Raw genomic sequence first — 24,851 nt, 5'->3', positions numbered from 1 at the left:
GAGTTGGTCTGGGTGTACACACCCCAGAGAAAAAAAGGGCGTAGCCCTAAACTGGACTGTCACTGGACAGGCCCATGCAGGGTCATGGAGAGAATGGGGGAAGTGGTGTACCGAGTGCAGATGCCACTTGGTGGCAGGAAGGTACTCCACAGAGACAGGTTGGCCCCATACCGGGGGGGGTGCACCTTTCCCCCAGATCTCGGCCGCCCGGCGGTTTCACCTAGACCGGCTGAAAGAAGGACTCTGGTCCCACAGAGAAGGGCGTCCGGCTATGACCGGGCGGGCCCCACCCAGGGGCGTGAAAGCCCAGAGACACTGCAGGTGGGATCAGCCCCGCAGACAGATTCACAGAGACTAACACGGCCACGGAGAGAGCCAAGGGCTCCAGGACGATTCCACAACTTTGAGTTGTACTAAAAAAAAAAAAAAAAAAAAAAAAGAGGAGATGGTGGTTGGAGATGTTGTATTGTTGTAACAGAAAGTAAAAAAAAAGGTGCATGACATGAGATATTGTGGGGGAGATGATGTGGGGAAGTCGGAGAGGGCAACATGCTGTGATTGAAAAAAAAGAAGCTGTTAAAAGAAAAAAAAAGATGTTTGGTACAAGGGGGTGTGTGATGTGTTCTCAACGTGGGCGTTGACCTTATTGTTGGGCGGGGAGTATGTAGCGAATCAGCAGTACACATACAGGGGTGAGCATTGGTAGTGTCTCGACTGCAGATAGGAACTGATGTGTGGGAGTGTTGTATTGGGGGAACACTATGCTGGGGGGATACTTCTGGAGTGAACTGAGCATGCGCGTCAGTCCACACACACGACTTGGAGGGAAAGCTGCTAGCTTTGAGCGTGACAACCGCTGAGAGTTGTAATATAACTAACTGTGAATAAAGACCCTTGTACCATCAAGAAGCCTCTGCCTCATGAGATAACGGATACGTTACAATATTTTGACCCTCATAATGTAACATGTGTTACTTCCTGCCTTTTAGACACAAATTGGGTGGTAAGTGAAAAACGCATGAACAGGCTGCTGACTGACCCAGATTGTGTTAATAGCGGGGGATTGTATTATTATACGAGGATAAAAGGAGAAAATAATAGCTTCTCCTTTAAATGGGGTCTTGTGAAGTGACAGCTATGGGGTTTTGGCCAGTCATCATGAGCTGATCGCTAAAGAATCCCAGCTGATCCAAACTAAAAGTCAAGCCGGACAGACGTAGACAGGAAAATACCGGAAGTTCTACTTTCAAAATAAATGTGTATTTAAATATGGATTTAAACTACGTTACATTTGTATTAGTATAGCCTAATTTAATTGACTGGCAGCATAAATTAATGTTTTTTTTAAAATACATGCATTTCTGTTACTGTTTATATATTCAGATTATATTATGTTCAGTTCGTACTAGATTGCTCTGGTTGTAGCTATTCAACATTGCTTTTACTTTGAACGTTCACTCCGGAAGTTGTCTGTTTCATTCTGGGCGGCTTGGCGGTCCATCCTCTCAGTGGCAGTGCGTCAACTCGTCAAATCAATTTAAACTTGATTGCAGCTGTGGCCTGGGTTTGCATTTCTGTGTGTTTGATTCATTGATCGGGTGGGTAGCGGACTGCCTTTTGTAGTACCTATAGCCTACTTTTGAAACGTTTGCTTGATTGCTGAGAACTGCGGTGCCCAGCAGCATGGCCTCTGCCACCTCCACTCCGGCCCTAGGCTCCAGCAGTCGCCCCAGCCGCTCGGCCAGCCGCCGCGGCACCCCGATGCCTCCACCGTCCAGCCGCCGCGGCACCCCGATGCCTCCACCGTCCAGCCGCAGCCCCACCTCTCAGTCCCGGAGGAAAGAGAGGGACGAGCTGTGTCTCCTCAACGACCGCCTGGCCAACTACATCCAGCGGGTCCAGGAGCTGGAGAGCGAGAGGTCCTCCATCCTGGTGCAGCTGGAGGAGAAAGACGAGTGGAAGAGCCGGGAGATGGGCAACGTGCGGCGGCTGTACGAGGTGGAGCTGGCCGACGTCAGGAAGTCGCTGGACGGCATGGCCGGGGAGAAGGCCCGCCTGCAGATCGATTATGGGGGTCTCAGCGAGATACATCTAACTGCAGACCCGCAGAGCCAGCTGGCTACGCCTCTTGACACGGTCTGGCTACGCCTCTTGGCACGGTCTGGCTACGCCTCTTGACACGGTCCAACAACGCATTAAGAGTTCGTGTGTGTCAGTTCTGCCCAGGCTAAGAGCCCCTATCTCGGGTACCATAGACCCAGGCAGGTCCCCTTACCTCCACACTGCCTCTGCCCAGGCTAAGAGCCCCTATCTCGGGTACCACAGACCCAGGCAGGTCCCCTTACCTCCACACTGCCTCTGCCCAGGCTAAGAGCCCCTATCTCGGGTACCACAGACCCAGGCAGGTCCCCTTACCTCCACACTGCCTCTGCCCAGGCTAAGAGCCCCTATCTCGGGTACCACAGACCCAGGCAGGTCCCCTTACCTCCACACTGCCTCTGCCCAGGCTAAGAGCCCCTATCTCGGGTACCACAGACCCAGGCAGGTCCCCTTACCTCCACACTGCCTCTGCCCAGGCTAAGAGCCCCTATCTCGGGTACCATAGACCCAGGCAGGTCCCCTTACCTCCACACTGCCTCTGCCCAGGCTAAGAGCCCCTATCTCGGGTACCAGACACCCAGGCCAGCCCCCTACCTCCACACTGCCTCTGCCCAGGCTAAGAGCCCCTATCTCGGGTACCATAGACCCAGGCAGGTCCCCTTACCTCCACACTGCCTCTGCCCAGGCTAAGAGCCCCTATCTCGGGTACCACAGACCCAGGCAGGTCCCCTTACCTCCACACTGCCTCTGCCCAGGCTAAGAGCCCCTATCTCGGGTACCAGACACCCAGGCCAGCCCCCTACCTCCACACTGCCTCTGCCCAGGCTAAGAGCCCCTCTCCCGGGTACCACAGACCCAGGCAGGTCCCCTATCACCACCCATCCACTACCCAGGCCTGGAGCCCCTCTCCTGGGCACCAGAGACCCAGGCAGGTCCCCTATCACCACCCATCCCCTACCCAGGCCTGGGGCCCCTCTGTCAGCCACCAGACACCCAGGCAAGTCCCCTATCACCACCCATCCACTACCCAGGCCTGGAGCCCCTCTCCTGGGCACCAGAGACCCAGGCAGGTCCCCCTCCACTACCCGCCCTGCCCCTCACCTTGCCCGGGTACCACACCTCCGGCAGAGACCCCCCACCTCCAGGACCTTGCGCACCAGGGGGTCCTGTGCCCCCCACTCTTATAACGCAATATCCACTCCAACAAGGGGATTATTCCTGAGAATAATTTTAATATTGATTGTAATTCTTGCCATTTTTGTAATACAGAGATAGAGACAACAGATAATTTATGTTTTTCACTGGATTAGCTACTAGCTTTTGGTCTAATTTGAATTTATGGATTAAATATAGCATTGATGCACTACCACCATTTATACTTGAAACTGTCAAATTTTGAATATTCATTGAAGGTAAAAATTTTTTTTTTTTTAATGAACAATGTAATTATTTTGACCAAATATTTTATACAGAAATGTAAATACTGTATAGCAAAACTCTACTCTGTCTACAACCTTTAAAAAGGATTTAGAAACATTTTCCAAATCCATAAAATATACATATGAAAAACAAAATGTGTTGGGTGAGTTGAAAACGAGCCTAACTACGCTCAGTGTGGAAGATAGAAAGCATAATTGTTCTTGTAATTCTTTAAATCAAGAGAAAAATAACGAGTATTTTATTTTGTGTGGAAGATAGAAAGCAACGAGTATTTTATTTTGAAGGGTGATGTGTATACCAGACCGTGTCAAGAGGCGTAGCCAGACCGTGTCAAGAGTGTCAAGAGGCGTAGCCAGCTGGCTCTGCGGGCTCTGCGGCGCTGCAATTATATGATGTTGGTCTCAGCGCGGAGCACAGGAAGCTTCAGACCAGGTAGGTCTGACTTTTTTTTTTTTTTTTTTTTTTTTTTTTTTATCAATCAACACACATAACATCCACAAAGAAAATGACAGAACTCAAATAAAACCCTCACTCCCATCCCCAATAACATTTTTAAATCAGCCCCCGAGTGAATGTAAAGCCAGACAGTTAAAACAAATAGTTTTCTACTGCTGACAAGCAATGGCAACATTAGATTAGCCTACCAGTTTTGTATTCTCTTCATACTACCGGGATAAGATCAGTTTACTTCAAGACAGTCACTTAAAGGTATTTCTGACCTGCAACACTTGAGTCCATTTTTGAACACGAGTATCTTGACTTATGCCCAAGTGCAAGGGCAAATCTCTAGTTTCTAGCACTCAAACTCTAAATTTGTCTTCTTTTAATTGCTGGGTCAGTACATCAAAGTCTTGATGACATGAAGAGTCTTTAGCTTCAGGTTTACAAATTTATCAGAGATATATACACGCATTCCTGCCAAAGATCATAACATAATTTTGCTAGGCCAGCCGTGCCTTATATTTCACTATATATTATATATATTATATTTGCAAATCACCCTATCACACAGAAACTTTTTGGAGGTAGGCCTACTGCACAGAGCAGTGACTACAGCACATTTAAAAGCTGTAAAAGATCAATATTGATGTTGACCCCGTTACTGTAATTGTCCTATAAACTCTCCAAATGGCCCTGTCTGGATTCCCAACATGGCACGCAGGACACTGAATGACCCGAGGGCCACTATCACCAAAAGTGCCACATAGATAAAGTTGTAATTGACTTGTAAATGTGCATTTTCATACCATCATTTTCATACCATCTACTACATGAGTGTGTTTTGTCCTTTTCCATAGAAAATATTTCATCACTCTGCAATTCCAAATCATTGTGAAACACCTATACATGGATGTAAAGTAGAACAACCGTTATCTTGAGAGAAGAAGCGTTGATCAGGTAGAATCAGTAGTCTTCTTTTAGTGCTGAAATGTGCTGTGATTTGTATCCTATGGAGAGCACATCATGCCAAATTTCATACAACACATTCTGACAATTAAACAACGCCTTGTTTATTGGAAAGAATAAACATACATACATTACATACATGCATATTGTACATACATCCATGCATACATGCATACATACTGTACCTACATCTACCTAGTACTACAATCTGAATTGTTGGCATGAAAGTGAGCCACTATGCTGCTCATCACTTAGTATTTGGATGGGAAAAGATTTAAAGTTTAAATGACAATTAAATAAGTGCTAATTAGTGGATTAGATGTGTGCTGAATTGAGGAGTGGTTCCTAACGGATCATAATGAAAGTCTCAAGTGATGTTCTACCATGTACTGTATGTTACCTTGTCGCTGAGCAAGTGCAGCTTTAAACTGCCAGATTTGTGAATGGAGTTTGGTGCAATGCAAGATAGAACAGCTATTGGGGAGGGGGGGGGGGGTCAAGTCTCCCTGCTGTAGTGAATCCTATTTGTTGATGGTGGTTTCCCCCCTCACTAGGAGCCAGAAGAAGGAGGCTGACCTGGCTTATGCATTGGTCCAGTGGAGGAATATGGAGGCGGCCCTGACTTCCAAGAATATGAAGTACACTAAGCTACTGGCGGAGAACAGGAGTCTGGCCGACGAGGTTGCTGACCTCCAGGGCCAGCTGGAAAATGTATGAACGGAACCCGGTGGCTAACTTTCCTACCTCACAATAAGTCTGTCTTAATATTTCTGTCAAGTCAACTTTATTTATAGAGCACATTTACAACGACAAGTAGCCGACAAGTGTGTCACAGATTTAAAAAAAAATATAGAGACAACAAGTATAAAATACACTGCTACCAAACAAAGTGCAATACAAAGTGCAACAGATACAAGTGATAAAATAAACCAAAATAACAGCAATTAGGTTGCCAGGAGGCAGGCTCAACTCAGGTCGAAGGCCACAAGGCTCTGGGCTGATCTAATAGAGAGCCCCAGGGATGACGTATTTTTGTAGTCGGAACGCGGAAGTCCCGGATTAGCTGGTTCTTCACCGTTTCTGCCTATGGGATTTTTGAATGGGTTTTTGGCGCGATGCTTCAAATAAGGTCTCTGGGCAACGAAAGCTTAATCAAACGCGAACCAGTGTTCAGCCGGATAATCTCCACAGATGGGGACCACTTTCATGAGTTTTGAAGCGTAAATGCGAGCCCTAGAAGTAAAAAGCTCGTGCTAAGCTAATCCAGAACTACACAGTGTCGCATAGGCTTCCCCGTCACGTCACCACTCAACCTGGACTGTTGTTGATTTATGCGCTGCTGTGCACTGATTACCCCGGGCTGAACCAGGTGAGGGAAAGATAATTTCCGTGTTGGTTCTTTGAAGTGATGACGTTATTGACGTACAATAATAATATTAGATGGGGTATGTTAAACGGTTAGTAGACGGACAAGCCCGTGCTTGCACATGCACACAAGCCCGTGCATGTGTTAAGTCTCGGCAGGGAAACAAACAAGATAATGGCTTCCACTCCTGTGTCTGTGTGCGTGTGTGGTCCCCAGCTGGAGGCTGGTCTGGCGGACACCAAGAACCAGCTGAACTCCGAGCTGCTGAGGAAGGTGGACCTGGAGAACCAGACGCAGACGCTCAGAGAACAGCTTGATCTCCAGAGGAACATCAGCGAGCAGGTAACGCACGGCAGGCCTTTCATACCCCAAATTTCAAACCAACCGACCAAGCCGGAAGGTAACACGGGGTTGCGTACCTGCGATCCTCGTGTTGGTAGGCAGGGAAACTACCGCTACACTACCCGGACGCCATAGGCTTGACGGGTTAGATATGACCAACCGGTATCGTGTGTGTGTGTGCTCATGTAGGAGATCCTGGAGCTCCGGAGCCGTCATGACAGCCGTCTCGTGGAGGTGGACTTGGGAAGACGACGAGAGTTTGAGAGCAAACTCTGTGAGGCAATGCAACAACTCCGCCAGGACCACGAGAGACAGATCCTAGAGTACAAAGGCGAGCTAGAGAGGACCTACACTGTCAAGGTACACCCGCAATCAATGTTTGTCTGGAAATAGCAGACTAGAATGCTTTTAAATGTTCTCTTCTAAAGGGTGTTTGCATTGCATGCTCTCCGTACTCCAGCTCGAGAATGCCCAGCAGGTTGCGTTGGACAAGAACGACGCTGCATCGGCCACCAGAGACGAACTGGGAAGCACTAAGCTCCGTCTGGAAACCCTCAGCTCCCAGCTCCAGCAGTACCAGAGAGGGGTAGGCAGACTGCAGGGGAGGGGGGGGAATGAGTCCATCACAACCCCTAAAACATAATTTGCATATGAAGAGTTCTTTTAACAAAGCAAGATCAATCAAAAATTTCCTCTAGGCAACTTCGCACTTTGGTTGCCTCAAATAGCAGCGAGAGAAAACTTTGAATTGTTTTCTTGATTGAAGGTCTTCATCACGCAAGACATAAACGGAAACTACATAAGACGCAGGTTCCGCATGTCCTCGAGTGCCCACCGCCCGGGTGGGGTCGTCAAAAGGGCCTTTCTGTGTGGAGTTTGCATGTTCTCCCCGTGCCCCCTGGGGGTTTCCTTCATATAGGAACCCCTCACCAAAACATGCAATATCCTGGTCGCTGATGTGGTGCCTCCTCTGGTCGTTCGGGGCGCCTGTTCGGAGGGAGGGGAACTCGTTGGAATAGTGTGATCCTCCCACATGCTATGTCCTACCAGTGAAGCTTCCCCTGTCAGGTGAAAAGAAGCGGCTGGCTAACTGCCCATGTCTCGGAGGAAGCATGGAGCCAGCTTCGGCTCTCCCCAGATCGGCAGAGGGTGGAGTAGCAACCAGCATAAATAAATTAAAATGAGCACTAACGGGGAATAAAAATGGGATAAAATCACAGGAATGAAGGCACAAAATCATCAGTCCTATACCGGTACATAAACTCACTCCTATAATCGGAGAGGGGGTTGGCATGGCGGGGTGAGCACGAGCTGCGGCTGCGACCTAGAGGGAAAACCTACGGCAGAAATGATCAATTAGAAGGGGAAGGAGGATGAGGCACGGTTGGACTGCCCTCTAGTGGACAGAACGGTACATAACAACAACATGCTGATGAGCATTAAGGCTTAAGCCTATATCAGGTACAGAGAAACAGAGAGAAAAATAAAATATTAAAATAATAAAGCGCTGAAAATGGAATTTGATTATAGAGGAGGATTGACAGCCCTATCCCTCTGTCAGAAAGCGGTGCTGGAGGGGCGTGTCCAGGAGCTGGAGCTTGCTCGGGACGGCGAGCGGGAGCAGTGGCAACAGAGGTCCCGTCAGAAGGAGGAGCAGGTGCAGAGCATTCACCAGAAGATGCTGAGCCTGCTCGGGGACTACGAGCGCCTGCTGGACGTGAAGATGGGCCTGGACATGGAGATCAATGCCTACAGGAAGATGCTGGAGGCCGAGGAGCAGAGGTATGGAAGCGCTCAAGACACCTGTTCACGCACAATCACAAGGTCTGGAAAAGTATTGAAAATCAATTTGATCATTTCCAGGTCTTGAATAGTTTGGGAATTGGGGGGGGGGGGGGGCAATGTCTGCAAAAGTATGGAAAATGTTGTGGTTCAGGTGCGGTAGACGCATAATCTCTAGCTTTTATGTTGTTGTAGAGCCACTTTGATTTCGGTTTTTGTTGATATGAAGAATATTGTTCAATTAGAGGGATTACCCAACCACTGTCAGTGTGCATTATATCAAATACCGACCAATATCAAATCCAGTCAGGAGCATAGGGTCTGCCTGGAAAAATATTGAGATATTTGTCGCTGTGAAGAACAATCTTCATCTATACAATCAATGATATGACCTAGGTAGCAGGGGCAAGCTCTGTCTGTGTAAATCAGACAAAAAAATATCTTCCAAACAAATCAAATCAAGGTCTGTAAAAAGTATGGCATGTTTTAATTTGAAAATGTGTAGGAAGTTAGGAACCCAGTATAAAATGGTCAGTAATCACGTTGTACTGCAGGTATCCTGGCAATGTGCTGCCTGCCTTCTGTTTACGTACCTCCTATGTGGATTTGAGATGCACTGCGTTTGCCCAAGTGTGTTTCTGACCACCTCCTCCTCCGGAGGTGCTTTGCGTGGATCTTCTCCTTCTTCTTCTTTGTCTGTTTGGATGCAGGTTCATGCAAGCTGAAAGCAGGTCAGTGTGGCAGACAGTCCGGGCCTAGTGCTTGTAATAATCCATCTCTGCTCGTGTTGTTTTCCAGATTGCACCTGTCGTCCAGCCCCTCTCAGCGGACGGCGGTGCCTTGTGTCCACGAACGTGGCGTTCGCAGGCTAAAAGGGAGGAAACGCAAACTGGAGCCGGGCACCTCCGGCAGCTCGCCTGCCTGCAAGATGTCCTCACACTCAACAGAACACGGCCCTGTGAGCGTGGCTGAGGTGGACCTGGACGGGAACTACGTCATGCTGAAGAACAACTCTGAGGCTGTAAGATTCTGACTTCACAGTTTGTCTTTTGGGTGTGTGTTTTCACCCTGCACTACTATGCAATTTAAAATGGTTTCACATATCTAAATCATTAAAATATATATATATATTTTTAAGTCACAATTTCACTTCAGTTAGTTATGTACCATAATACAGAGCGGGGGGGGGGCAGTTAATTTAGTGGCATACAGTATTTTAAACGTTAGCATTTTTGTAGACTAGTTTTAATGTAATTGTTTTCATCAAATCTCCATTGGTCTATAACTTTCTTTGTTTTAATGTGAAGCACTTTGTACGTAGCCTGAATAAACCCATCCCCCACGTGACCTGCTCTCAGACCTGTTCCCAGTCACTATGCTAGTGACTGGGAACTGAGAGAGCAGGTCACGTGGGGGCTGGGTTTACCTAGGCTACTTTGTACGCTCTGATTTCAGATACGGGTTGTATAATTAATGATTTATATAGGACTTATCTAAAACAGATTGTTATTATTAATTCAGAACATTAATGATTAATTCTACTCGGCATTATCTTGAAACATCTCTGGATGCCTGTTTGACCCCACCCCCTTCACCTGTGTTCTCATACCTGCATTCTCAGGAACAGCCACTAGGTGGCTGGTCAGTTCGGAGGACTTACCAAGACGAAGGTGACATCTCCTTCCACATTCCCCCTAACTATATACTGGCTGCGGGGCAGACACTCACTGTGAGTAGTTTGTTACATAACGATTAAAAAAAGGTAGTGTTAGAGTTGCTATACATTTTCAGTATACTGTATTATTATGGTTAAAACACTTGAATCACCACCAACCAAAGCAACCGAACTTTGTGTGTGTGTGTGTGTGTCAGATCTGGGCGGCGGGGGCAGAGGTGGAGCCCCACCCTGATGACTTGGTCCTCCAGGGCCACAGGAGCTGGGGCCCTCTCACTGACGTGAGGGTGATCCTCCTCAACCCCGACCATGAGGTAACTACAGCTGCATCTCACTACCTGGCTAGGTAGTGCAGGACAGCAGACAGCAGCACCAAGTCAGTCCTGTTTTGGCCATGCATATTATTATATCAACACGTGGAACGTGTTTGTTAGTATAACATTAGTCACTTACAGGGATCCAAAGTAGTCACCCACAGCATCCAGGCGGGAATCGAACCCAGGACCTTCTAGCTGTGAGGCAACAGCGCTACCACTGCGCCACCGTGCCCCCATTTACTAGGGGTGCTCCGATCCGGCTAAGCCACGATCCGATCCGATTCCGATTCCTGGGGTCACGATCCGATTCCAGAATCGATTCTCGATTCCAACGATTCTCGATTCCAGAATCGATTCTCAATTATATAGTTTTATATTGCAATAACACACAAAGGTAAATATAAGACAAAAAATGACAAATGTATTAATGCTGAACTTCAAATTCAACTTCTGTATTACAGTCAGGGCCTAAATTCATTTTGCAAACTAGGGGGGAATTCCCCCCTTATGTTCTTCAGATAAGATGGATTTATAGGCTGGGGGAGATCTGTAGACTTTTGGGGGGAATACATTAACCAGAGTTCTTAAGTGCAAGAGGTGGTGGCACCGTGGCAGTACAGTACACAAATGACATGAACATTTGGACACTTATTCAGCCGGTATCTTGCATGTTGCGTTCAGGTGCACTGTAAAAAAATTTTTTTTTTTTTTTTTTTTTTAAACGATTTTAAGAATCGATTCTTGGGAGTTTGGAATCGATCCAGGAATCGTGGCATTAAGAATCGTGATCCTTTCAGAATCGATTTTTTGGAGCACCCCTACCATTTACTGTACTTTACTTTATTGCAGCCTTTAAAACCAGGAAAAGACAACACATGTGCCATGTTACCATATCCAAAATCTAAGACGATATCTAGTCTCATATCACGATATCGATATTGATATATTGCCCAGTCCTACTCGGATCTTCTCTAACTAAGATGTGGGATGAAATGAACCAAGAGATTGATCTAACGCCCTTTAGGAGATGGCGGAGCGCAGGGTGGTGTGCATGCAGGGCAGAGAGGGCGAGGAAGACGACCTGGAGTTTGACGAAGAGTGCGTCGCGGGCAGTGACCTTCAACACTTCAGCAGACAGGTAAACACACACACACACAAAGCCATCCATAACCCCGACGTGAACTCTAAAGTGCACCGTAAGTCAACGGGCACAGATATACTGCAGTGTGTCTGAGAAGTGACCTCTGACCTCTCTCTGTCCTCTGCACCACCAAGCCCAAGAGGAGAAAAAAGAAATGTTGTTCTGTGTATTGAGGTGCAGAGAAACAGTCTGGCTGCTGCAGGTGAGGAGAGGCCTGCGCTTTCCCCTCCCCTGCTTTGACTTCCTGCACATTGCTGCTAAATAGAGAGCCGTATGACGTATTTTTGTAGTTAGAACGCGGAAGTCCCGGACTTCCTGGTTCTTCACTGTTTCTGCCTATGGGATTTTTGAATGGGTTTTTGGCGCGATCCTTCAAATAAGGTCTCTAGGCCAGAGGTTCTCAAATATTGTTCAGCCAAGGACCCCTTACAAGATAAAAAATATATCGGGGACCCCCTCATTCTGATTTGTGATTTTGGGCTAAGCTTAATTGTTTCCACGGTAACGTGCTTGACTTTTAAATTGATGGGTTTGTTATATTAGAATGTAATCCATGAACCATTTTGGATTTAAAGCATAACATATTTTCATTCAACTATGAAGCTTTTGCACACAAAAAAGTGTTTATTTTTATTTTCCTGAAACTTTTCGCGGACCCCCTTGCAAAGTGCCCTCGGACCCCTGGGGGTCCCCGGACCCCCATTTGAGAACCAATGCTCTAGGCAATGCAAGCTTAATCAAATGCGAACCAGTGTTCAGTAATCTTCACACATGAGGACCACTTTCATGAGTTTTTAAGTTTTTAACATCCCATCGATGTTTTCCGGACTCATTCCTGGGGCTCTCTATATATTTAGCAGATGAAGTGTCGTCTCAACACGTCTAGTCTAATATATTTAGCACATGAAGAGTTTCTCTAAAGCAGGGATACTCAACCTGCTTTGCTCGGGGGCCACTTCTGCAAAATGACAGGAGACCAGGGGCCAGGTAATAAACAATAATAATATACATTTTTCGGTAGCGTATTGTAGTTTTTTGGGGGTGCCAGCTTGAGTTTAGTCTGACAATTTTGTGCACACAGAATAGTTACTGTATTAGTCAGGTTAAGTTAGTTAAGTGACTGAGCGACCAACAGGTGGCAATATTTGACAATTTAGCTGGAGCTCAGTCCAACTTTATTTAAGGTTAGTTGTCATTGTGAATTGGAAAATTTTTGGGGTGCCACCCGGCACCCTATCGCGGGCCGGCCCACATATGGCCCCCGGGCCGCAAGTTGAGTATCACTGCTCTAAAGCAGAGGTTCTCAAATGTTTTTCAGCCAAGGACCCCTTACAAGATAGAAAATATACCGGGGACCCTCTCATTCTGATTTGTGATTTTGGGCTAAGCTTAATTGTTTCCACGGTAACGACTTTTACATTTATAGGTTTGTTAGATTATAATGTAATCCATGAACCATTTTATATTTAAAGCATAAAACATTCTCGTTGAAGCTTTTGCACACAAAAAAGTTTGTATTTTTATTTTCCTGAAAACTTTTCGCGGACCCCCTTACAAAGTGCCACAGACCCCTGGGGGTCCCCGGACCCCCATTTGAGAACCACTGCTCTAAAGCAATGTCCCTTTTGGTGTAACTAAGTTCAGTTCTTTGGTATAGAGACACTGCGGAGCATGTCATCATTCAGAAACCACACCCAAAACGGGGGAAAACAGAAACCCCCCTTCCAATCCTGGCGTTCTCCTATGTCGCGTGCATGGTCGCGTGTTGCACAAAAAGATCGCATATACGGAAGATGAACACTCCAACTTACTTCCTTGACAGCTAGATCCACATTTTTCTTCTCGCCAATTCTCAATGGCTTCCTTGTTTTGCTCGGGAGTACAAAAAAACTTTAACTGGCGATTTTTTACATTTGTTGTCTGCGCAGCCCACCACACAACAGCTTTTAGCTATGTTTAATGACGCTGGTCTATGGGAGTGAACGGAGCGATTTCCCCCGTGATGGGCGTGGCCTATTTCATGCAGTGTCTCTATAAACTACTTTGCATGTTAACAACAGTAATTTATTGTTCGTATAAAAAAGACTAAGTATGTTTTTTTGTCATACCTGACATGTTTCAACTGCTGACTTCCTGCCGTCTTCTTCAAACACGTCACGTGATGCTACTGTGACGTGTTCTATGGCTGGTTTATGTAGGTTTGGTCCTGGTCCTGGTCTGTAGGACCATGATCCCCATTGCCCGGTAGTTTATGGTGGACTGCATCCCAGGTATGAGACAACATGTAGGCAGCAGTTGAAACATGTCAGTTATGACAAACAAAACATACCAAGTCTTCTTATACGAACAATTAATTACTGTTCATCTTAAAAAAAAAAAAAAAAAAAAAAGTTTGACTACTTTGCATGTTGCCATTGTCAGGTGAAAATATCCAGAACTTTTCACAAACTAAGAAACGGCTTCAACAGTCGTGCATTTTTCAGTTTATCCAATGAGTTTTGAAAGGTCATAGAATTTTCTGAACTCAGAGGAACTACAATTCAAGTGAAAACACGAAATTCACCATGAAATTCACCTAACTTGGAGTTAGTGAGATTTCCACATGACAACAGCATATTGTTTGTTGCCCACCAATAGCAACCCACTCTGATAAAACTGCTTATTTGGCATGCTTTCCCTCGGCTGCATGGCTAACGACCACTTCCGTAAGAACTGCTTTGTTCTTGATAGGACAGCATGCGTCCCACGATGGCAGTTTGTTCAATGTGTTCACTTGGCACGTTGTGTTTTCCTCAGGATCTCTCCAAGGGCAGCTGTGCGGTGATGTAACATCTCCCACCTCCACCCCTCAACGACCTCCACCTCCACCTGGGAAACCTGGTCTCTGGCCTGGAAACTGGTGTCCTGTCGCTATCCGGATCCAACTCTCTGCTTGGAGTAGTTGAACGTGTACTGCAATATTTTACTGTAAATTCTCATTGAAGGTGAATAACTTTGTTTAATTTAATTTAAATGGCTATGGGTGAATGTAGAGGCTCTCAAGCCTTAGTCAGGTGACCTTCTCACAGGTGAGGTTGGTGACCAACTTGCGGATCTCCTGCTCCGGCCTTTTGTTGCCCTTGCCGGTATACAGGAGGTCTCATTTTTTGTCATACCTGACATGTTTCAACTGCTGACTTCCTGCCGTCTTCTTCAAACACGTCACGTGATGCTACTGTGACGTGTTCTATGGCTGGTTTATGTAGGTTTGGTCCTGGTCCTGGTCTGTAGGACCATGATCCCCATTGCCCGGTAGTTTATGGTGGACTGCATCCCAGGTATGAGACAACATGTAGGCAGCAGTTGAAACATGTCAGTTATGACAAACAAAACATACCAAGTCTTCTTATACGAACAATTAATTACTGTTCATCTTAAAAAAAAAAAAAAAAAAAAAGTTTGACTACTTTGCATGTTGCCATTGTCAGGTGACATTGAGCAAAATAAATTAAAATGTATACATATTAATAAAGTTTTCAAAAAACAACAGTTGGTACAACTTGGTTATTTCACTCTTTACAATTCAAGCACCCTGCACTGTTCAGTAGATGCTAGACTTGCCTAGTTGGAACAGATTTTCATTTGATGGAAGCGTTCACTGAAAGGAAATGTATATATCTTTTTTCCCCAGACTTTTCTCCACAATTGTACTTCCCCTCGCTGTCCCGGCCGTTGCTCCACCCACTCTGCCGATCTGGGGAGAGTTGTAGACTAGCACCATGCTTCCTCTGCTACATGTGCAGTCGCCAGACACTTCTTTTCACCTGAGAGTGAGGCGTCTCACCGGCAGGGCGTAGCACGTGAGGATAACGCGATTCCTTCCCCCCCCCCCCCCCCCCCCCCAGTTGCCCTGCCGCCCCAAACAGGCGGCGCCCCAACCGACCAGAGGAGGCGCTGGTGCAACAACCAGGACACATAACTCCACCGGCTTCCCAACACAGACACGGCCAATTGTGTCTGTAGGAATGTCTGAGCAAGTCTAATGTGAAACATTTGATGCGGTATCAATGAGAGAAAAGGAAAAGAACGGATCGTCACAGCAAGATTAGCTCTGGTTTCATTGTCATTGCAGGTTCCAGGACTACATCTTTGAAATGTCCACGCTTTTCAAGGGGACAATCTTCTGACTTGGAGACATGTGTCACATGGTAATCTCATATCGCAGTTCTTCTTCACGCTAAGACTTGTTTTTAGTCCTTATCTTTTTAAAGGTTGTTGGCAGTGAAGTTAACAGAAATAAAAAACGGTCTCCTTCCACACAATCGCTCATTGCTTTGATTTATGAAACAAACGTTTGTTAGAAAAAAGACTGTAAAAGGCCGACGTATTTTTCTTCAATATCCTGTCGTAATATTTGGCTCGAATTCCAACGACGCGTTCAGATGAAGTGCCCTCCAAATCTTTATTGCTGCCGCCTTCAGCTTGTGTTGAGGTATATGCAGTGTGTGGTGGTGGTGGACTCGGCCTACACCATCGTCTCTTTGTTGGTGGCCTTGCTGAGGAGGTTGATGCAGAAGGTGTGGTGGTCGTGTGTGGTGGTGTGTAGTGGCAGGGGAACCTGCAGTCTCACTATCTGCTCCGTCTGTTTCCACGTCCTGAACAGATGCATGTGGTAACGCACGGATACCTGGGAAATGATGGATGGCATGAAATGCCGTTAGTACCTGGCAACCAATATTGCTTCATGCTTTAAAGCCCCATTCAGCAACTTTTCCAAGTTTTGCTATTGGGGAAACTGCGCCCTCTGCATGCAATAGTATCGATATCGATATCGCCATTCAAAGTCAACAAAACACAGCGGCAGAAAGCTCTATGTAGCCTACATGTTGTGACATCGGGTAGCCTACTCACCACGTGATGAAATAATAATCCATAGTTACGTGAAACGTCATTTTCGTAGCAAATCCGCACTGAGTTACTTCCTTGTTTTCATGAACACAGCGCATGCGTGCATCTTGCCTCCGGGACGCAGGCACCAAAATGCTTAGTCCCAGGAGAGGCCTTTGGAGGGCGGTGTGTGTGACCAATAGAGGTGACATTCTCCCTGTTACAAGTCACTGTAGGCTACCATCTTCAATGACTAAAAAGCTGTTATATTAAGGTGAAAAAGTTACTGATTGGGGCTTTAATCTAACTAAGCCAGTGATTCCCAAACTGTGGTCCACAAGGCTCCACCTGGTGGTACTCGAGAGCCTTGCTGATTGCCATCAGCCTATTGGCAAATATGAGTTTTATTTGTTTATGTGTTGGTTATTTGCGGTCTGACTGGCAACAGTAGCCTACTGGTATTTGGCCTTTCTGATGCTTATTGTATGGTTAAATCAGTGATTTTGTTTTATTGGAGGAAAAAACAGCTGGTAGCCACAGTGGGAAGTGGTACTTGGGAAGTGGTACTTGGGAAATTTGGTTTGGTGCGTGTGGTACTTGGTCTGAAAAGTTTGGGAACCTCTGCGCTAAGCAAAACCGCTTTTCGATGGTGGAGTGAGTAGTTCTGTGCATCATATAGACACAGCTGATGCACTGACCTATCACTCTGTACATGAAAAACTGGTACCATAGATCCTCGGCTTACCGCTGTCCAGAAAATGTAGATGGTGAACAGGGCCACGGTGAGGACTAGGAGACCCAGGGCTTCCATGGCGTTGGTTAGGTAGAGGTCCATGGCTCCCTGAACACACAGCCACCCTGACAGGCTGGCGAGCGGCGAGATGAACAGGAAGCACACCACATCGCCGCACAGCGTCCGCCTCTGCTGCTGCACGGACGGAGAACACAGCCACTGGAGGAGGAGGAGGAGGAGGAGGAGGAACAGGAACAGTGCTTACCAGCAGATACAAGAAAACATAATGGTAGTTCAACCCAAACAAAAGATTGTAAAGTTCCTATTGGGACTTATAGTTTAATAATAATAATAATAATTATATTTGTATAGACGGTTTTCACCAGAGCGCAACCCCACAGCACTTCCTTTTTCTCAGCATTCGGCAAACTGCAGAAATATTCACTCGACATCGTTACTTTTGTTTTCGCTGCTCGGCTGTATAGACGGTTTTCACGGAATGGTCAGTCCTGCACTTGAATGTTTTTTTTTCTTTTATGTCCATAGCAAACACTGCAACAGGAAGTGAGCGGGGGTTCAATTTAGAATGTTTTTGTTGTCAAGTTAAAACCGTCTATAGCACTTTTCAATACATGTAAAAAAAAAAAAAAGTGCTTCACAACAGTCAAAACAATTGTGATTGAGATGTTTAATGAAGTAATAAATCAAGTGAGAATTAGTCATTAATTTCTCGATATGGGGAGTTACTCGCTTTTGAAACCAGCCTCTAGTGGCCATTTGACTTGCAGTTGTCGTGTGTGTGTGTGTGTGTGTGTGTGTGTGTGAGAGAGAGAGAGAGTGTGAGCACATGGTTGTTAATCAGCAGATTAAGCTGGAGCTGCTACCCATGCTACAGGCAGAGGAGGAGGCCTAATAGCTGTGCTGTGCAGAGCGGCAGGGGAAGGAGACACCATCTAATCTGCCTCTCAAGCTAAGTGGCTTTGGGGGAAAAGCGGCCCAGTTAACAGCAACAGGCTCTGCAACGTGAAGGCAGCAACTAGCCGAGCTACTGCTCCCACTGAAGCCCATGTCCTCATTCTCATTCAGAAAAAAACGCAAATTGGATGCACAAATCATGTTAACTGACATCATTCTGAACGCACACTGGATAAGATGGCAAACTGCCAGGTGCTTCATTGCCAGTGATGGGCAAGTTACTGAAAATTGGTAATTAGTTATAGTTACTAGTTACTTCTCTCAAAAAGTAATTTAATTACTTTAAAGTTACTAGTTACTCCAAAGTAATTAGTTATTAGGGAAAGTAACTTTTGCGTTACTTTTAAAAGTCCGCTTCGATTGTCTTGTGTGGCATTGAACATTCACTTATTGGGGAGGCTCCAAGGTCATTAGCCTCTGAAGTTGTTCGTTATTTTCATGTCCTATGAAGTAACTAGTAACTAACCCAGTTACTATTTTAGTAACTAACTGAGTTACCAAATTTTAAAAGTAATTACTTAGATTACTAGTTACTGCAAAAAGTAGTTGTTCATTGCCATTTCAAAGTGTCAGTCACCTTACATTACCCACAACCGCCTGATAACTGTAGCTGCTTTGCATACAGGTGTGCAGTGGTCGGGGACACGACCAAAGCGCTCAGTTATTTTCCTTTGTCAAGTCGATACAAAAGACAAATGGGGGTTCAGACATGGCTGTCCCCTGCTGTACCTCAGTGAATGGTTTTGGCAGGCGTTCCAGTGCAAACTGGTGGCGGCAGAGTTCACAGTGGCTGCTGTTGGAGGCGGTGAGCCAGTGCTCCAGGCAGGCCCGGTGCACCATGGCCAGGGTGCCCGCGCACTCACAGGGGGAGAGCAGCTCCCCGGAACCCCCTCCTTCATGGCAGATCCGGCAAAATGGCTCCTCGCTGCACAGATTGGCACACAGGGGGATAGTGGTCCGTTAGTTAGTTCACCACTGCACACCCGTGATCCAGTGATACTCAACTTGGGCCCGCAGGCCCCCTGTGTGGCCCGCGATGGAATTGCACACAAAAAAGTGCACCTGAACGCAACATGCAAAATACCCGCTGAATAAGTGTCCAAATGTTCATGTCATTCTGGCCAATACTCCACTTCTGTTATAACATTTCAGTCTGGAATATGGAATATCTTTCAATAATCTATGATTTATACGATATGATTTATATATAATGCAACTACTGTAATGCAACCCATCCCCGAACCGACAACCTCTGGCAACCTACCGCCAAAGTTGCCCCCTACCAGCCCACCCTAATGTAGCAGGCTAAAATCGGGCTTGCAGATATATGTGGGGCGGCTGTAGCTCAGGAGGTAGAGCATGAATGATGAAAATTGGAATCACTTTGTCGATAATGTATGGTGAGTTCTACACCTTGTCATACCCAACTGATGGCCTTACCCATCACTGGTGGTTGTGGACTCTGTAGAGGGCGTGTCTCCATGACTGTCCATGACTTCCTGGTTGCAGCTGTTGAGCTCGTCCTCCAGCCCATCTTCATGCAGTGACTTCACCTCCCCTGTTGGGGGCACCCATGGGCTCAGGGGCTGCTCTGCTGCCATGTCTTCTCACAGTGTCAGGAGCATCAGCACTATTAGCAGACACAGGGAGACAGATGTTGTCAGAGTTGTCTTTGATTGATTAGACTGTATATGATACAAAATCACACGTTCCACTGTTTATTCTATATCGTATAATTCAACTTTTTTTTTTACTGTTTTCAAACACTTAGAAATTATTCTCGATGTAAACACATACCAGATTAATGTTGATTTACAGCTAGATGTAACTTTTTTGTGAATAATAATAATACCAATAATACTACTTACTAGGCTACTACTACTACTACTACTACTCATAATAATAATAATTATGATGATGATGATAATAACAATTATAATTATAATTAAATCATTATTGTTATTGTTTTATCATTATTGTTAGTATTATTAATCAGAGTAATTATTGTAATTATTATTATTAGTTTTTTTGTGCTATTATTATTATAGTGGCCTGGCCCCCCCAGCCCCACCAGCCCCCCGGCTAAATCCACCCATGCCTGGCTTTCCCGTGGGTGAGAGACTCTCTCTCTCTCTCTCTCTCTCTCTCTCTCTCTATATATATATATAATATATATATATATCCACAGTTTCACACTTTGTGACTTTGTGGCCAATTTTACATGGACATTCAAAAAAATATATATAAAAAATGCAAACTTGGCAATTCACAAATGCGTTTAAGGACTGTTAATGTAGCCTAGTTCAGAGGTTCTCAAATGTTTTTCAGCCAAGGACCCCTTACAAGATAGAAAATATACCGGGAACCCCCTCATTCTGATTTGTGATTTTGGTCTAAGCTTAATTGTTTCCACGGTAACGTGCTTCACTTTTAAATTTTAGATTAGAATGTAATCCATGAACCATTTTAGATTTAAAGCATAACATATTTTCGTTGAACTATGAAGCTTTACAATAGATTTTTTTTATAATATAAAAAAAATCTATTGTAAAGCTTCATAGTTCAACGAAGAGAGGAAGCAGAGGGGAATGCCAATCAATTATATCAGCCAGGAAAGAGAACAATCAGTTTGTTAAAGAGTGTTTTTCCACCTCGTTGAGTCCGATTATTATTAGCATGCGCATCGTTAACTGCTTTTTAAAACTGTTGCAGTTAAAATGTTGATAGAATATTCAGTTTCACAATTTAAATGGGTAATGTATCAAAGCAACAGTCGTAGTGCTGGAGAATATCAAAATTCAGTCGCCTATATATTATTCTTCCTACAGTAAATGCCTGGATCTGGGTATGTGTTATAAAGCTCACCAAGGCTTGAAGTTACACACTTGTCAGATCAGGTACTGGCTGGCAGCCACAGTACACCTGTGACATGACTCCTGCTCCTGTGTTCACTGTGACGCCAGGAGCTTGTTGTTGAGCTTGTCTTGTTTTGACACTTCTTCATGTGATCACAGGTGAGCTGAGCTGGAGCTTCACAGGTGTGTCGTGTCCCTCCTGTCTCCTCCTGAGAACGTCGTGTGATCACAGGTGAGCTGAGCTGGAGATTCACAGGTGTGTCGTGTCCCTCCTGTCTCCTCCTGAGAACGTCTATGGGTCAAAGCAGGAAGGGAGGAGGACGGACGGACGGAGGCGGAAAAAGAGGCAAAAAGAAAATGTCACATGATTAGACATGACGTGTAAAGCACATTGGAAAACATTTACATTAACTAGGCCAGTGGTTCTCAAATGGGGGTCCGGGGACCCCCAGGGATCGTGGCATCTTACGCAAAAAGTTTTCAGGAAAAAAAATATAATATATGTGGCACGGACTAGTTATTTAAATACAAACGTGGCCGAGGTCATTTTTCAGTTTTTTACAGATTATGAAAGTGCAGATTCTAAACTTTCAAATGATGTGTCACACATTGTAATCTGAAAAAAATTGAAGGAGATACGGTCATTTGAATGTTCAAAGTTCAGAAAGGGCAAAGCTGTGAAATTAGCCTCTAAAGTTTGAGCACTTTTTCACACCCTGGCAGCCAGGTAGAGGGGCCGTCACAATGGGTCCTCATTAACATTAACCACCCCCCAAGCTGTCACTCTCTGTCAGTCCCCTGATTCAATGATCTTTTCTCCAAATTCAAGGACCCAACATGGCATAGTTTGAGACATGGATCAGGGTTAATTACTGTTACAACAATAATAATTTTTATGATGACAACTAGCAGAAGCTCGTCTTAAGTGACCATGACGTCATTTATTTGATTATTGCATGTATACAATTTAAGACTTTTTCAACCTTTTTAATACCACTTTAATGTCAGTTTAAAATTAAATGTGAAAAGAAAAGACGAAAATATTCTCATCCTAAAAGGTATTAATTAGAACAATAATTCTCATAACATCCAGCCAGAACTAAAAATTGACTGTTGCAAACCAAACCAATAGTAGTAGTACTGTTAGTATTATCTATATTATCATAATAATTCTCGTCAGCGACACAGAAAGTAATATTGTAAAGTAACTTATTACTTTCAAATGAAAGTAACTAGTAATATGTAGTATATTACATTTTGAAAGTAATTTGCCCAACAATGATGGTGACGCTAAATTAACTGGTATAATTGTTTTGCCACTCCTGGTCATGCCTCGGTGTAAGGCATGAAGGGTTTGAGACTGAGGGATGCCGGTAGGTTAGAATAGTTTAGGCTGTGTAGATCAGATGGATTTTTTTTATGTCAAGATTAGATTAGAGTAGGTTAGGGCAGGTTAGGCTATAGATTAGCTACAAAAAATAAAGACGGGGGAAAAAATAATAATTTTTGTTTTTGCTGCAACTGAATGTTTTATGGTCACTCATGATTCAGTATAAAACTCGTTATATAATAAATGTTCCACATGTCTGTGGAGAAAATGAATGGAAAAACTCACTTCCGGGGCAAGAGATGTCCACATGACTGTTCAGCTCTACAGTATTAGAGGCCACATGTTTAAACAGGGTCACTTCTTCCTCGTTTCATTTTGTGATGATCAAAATCACAACATTATTGTGTAATCATTGTAATTGATTTAATGTGATTTCTGTCCATCTCTAGAGATTTTCTAGAGATTATTTTCCAAGGAGGAAGCAGGAATACTTTCAGGGTGCTGTGGCTGACCTTTAACCTAATTATTATTGGTTGCCTGTGATCTTGGTGATGATAGTGATGATGATGCAATGATGCACTCATTGTAAGTCTCCCTGGTTAAGAGTGTCAGCTAAAAATAGAGGGCAAACTGGGGCCAAGTCCGTTTGGTCAAATAGAAACCTGCAAATAATAACTTTACAACCATGTATGTACCCATTACTCATACATTAAGTGTCCTACTTTTTCCTATCTGTGGGGTCTGTGTACTGTTTTGAGTCCTGGGTTGAGGGAGAGAGAGAGAGAGAGAGATAGAGTGGTGTTGTGAATCAGGCGTTGCTGCCTACAAATGGGGGCGCTGTCTAGGACTTGTGTCGGTGTGCCAGTCGGTCGTGTCCTGATAGTGAATGCGGTCTGGAGCAAACAGAGACACGTTCAATACAACTCCAACAGAGCTGCACGGCTCAAACTCAAACAGGCCCCCCCAGTGGTTAAAAAAAAGAAGAAAAAAAAACGCTCACCATTGTAAATCTCCATGTCACTTTCCCCCATATGACCCCACCTCGTCCTCCTGGATTTATCTACACACTGCTTCCCACCATCCTGCCGCTGTGGTCCTCTTAGGTCTCCTCTTCTTCCTCCTCTTCTTCACAACCACACACACACCTAAACTACCTCACACCCTTCCCACTGATGATGTTATCAGTGACGTCATAAAGTCCCGGCATTGTGACATCACTGATGTCATCATCAGTGATAGTTCTACTCATTCTAATATCTATCTTATTATATAATAAAATTGAGTATGTGGACTTTGTTTGTTTCAAGTTCTGTTTATTTATTTATTTATTTATTTATTTATTTATTTATTTATTTATTTATTTATTTATTTACGTTTGTGAGTGCCAGTATGTTGTCTTTGCTTCTCTCAGGACTCACTTGTGGGTTGATTTGGGAGGGGTTAACCTGTATAGCATGCTGCATGAGTGTGTCTTTTCACTTAGCCACCCACCAATGTGATTTATTCTCCAGGATGTCTCTCTCTCCTCCCAGTCATTCCTAAGGGGAGATTCCCATTTTCCTGCTTTGTTTTGTTCCTGATAAAAATGCTAGTTTAGCACAGATGGCGGAAGTCCATTTTTGCAATTTGCTCGGTCTCTCTTCTCTCCCTCTCTCTCTCAGCCTTGGTCACTCCGTCTCTGTCAGTTTAATTCAATTAGACGGTCTGGAGCAAACACAAGTTCTGTGTTCGGCCACAGGGCTATGCCGCGTTACATGCGATCGGGCTGAAACCTTCAGGGTGTGTAAAGGGCACCCGTGCGGGTGACCTGACAGAACCGGATTTTCTAATTAGGCTAATTAGCTAATGATGTGATGTCATCAGTGATGATGCCTAGGCATCGAGCGCGAGATGCCTAGTTTCTTATATTTCCATTCTTGTCCTTATTGAACAATAATTACATTAATGACTCTCTGATTAATAATCGTAACAATAATAATAAAACAACAATAACAATAATAATGATTTTATTATTATCATTATTATTATTATTATTAGTGGTGGTAGTAGCAGTAGTAGCTGCCTATTATCATTATTATCATCATCATCATCATCGTCATCATCATCATCATTATTTTATTATTCTGAGACACACATTTCTTGAAACGTTTCCATGTTTATGGAAAACTTTTCTGAAACGAAAAAAAAAAAGATAGCTTCCGTCTCCGTGTGGACATGGCCTTAGACATTCCCAATTTGGCAGACACTTTTATCCAAAGGGACGTACACATGAGATCCACACACACACACACACACACGCGCGCGCGCGCACGCGCGCACACACACACACACACACACACACACACACACACACACACACAGGGAGGGGATTTTAACATGAACATGTTGATCTATAGACTAACTGATATACTGCACTTTGACAACATGCATCTCTTTACTGTAATGACAATGAAGCATATTACAGTATTTAGAATTAAATTCAGATGAAGACAGACAGAGACAGACAGACAGACAGACAGACA

The 24,851-nt window shown here is 44.7% G+C and overlaps 2 protein-coding genes across 2 annotated transcripts; one reads left to right on the top strand and one right to left on the bottom strand.

The window, feature by feature from the left end:
- Positions 1 to 1,683: 1,683 nt before the first annotated feature.
- Positions 1,684 to 14,399, top strand: LOC310771662 (lamin-B3-like; the record flags this gene model as incomplete). The annotated part of the gene is made up of 11 exons (XM_083631927.1): positions 1,684 to 2,115; positions 5,509 to 5,658; positions 6,530 to 6,655; positions 6,845 to 7,015; positions 7,116 to 7,241; positions 8,217 to 8,437; positions 9,236 to 9,458; positions 10,059 to 10,166; positions 10,310 to 10,426; positions 11,454 to 11,567; positions 14,367 to 14,399. The coding sequence occupies 11 exons, from the start codon at positions 1,684 to 1,686 to the stop codon at positions 14,397 to 14,399; spliced, it is 1,821 nt and encodes a 606-aa protein (XP_083488053.1).
- Positions 14,400 to 16,074: 1,675 nt separating this feature from the next.
- Positions 16,075 to 19,745, bottom strand: LOC310771651 (E3 ubiquitin-protein ligase MARCHF3-like; the record flags this gene model as incomplete). The annotated part of the gene is made up of 4 exons (XM_083631926.1): positions 16,075 to 16,236; positions 17,182 to 17,388; positions 18,874 to 19,096; positions 19,585 to 19,745. 4 exons carry the CDS (start codon positions 19,743 to 19,745, stop codon positions 16,075 to 16,077), a joined length of 753 nt encoding a protein of 250 aa, XP_083488052.1.
- Between the last annotated feature and the right edge of the window lie 5,106 nt (positions 19,746 to 24,851).

The sequence above is a fragment of the Poromitra crassiceps genome (genome assembly GCF_964638095.1).
Source record: "Poromitra crassiceps genome assembly, chromosome: 2".
NCBI classification, from domain to species: domain Eukaryota; kingdom Metazoa; phylum Chordata; class Actinopteri; order Beryciformes; family Melamphaidae; genus Poromitra; species Poromitra crassiceps.
Note: the sequence above shows the minus strand (reverse complement) of the source record. Positions and strands in the feature narration are given on the sequence as shown.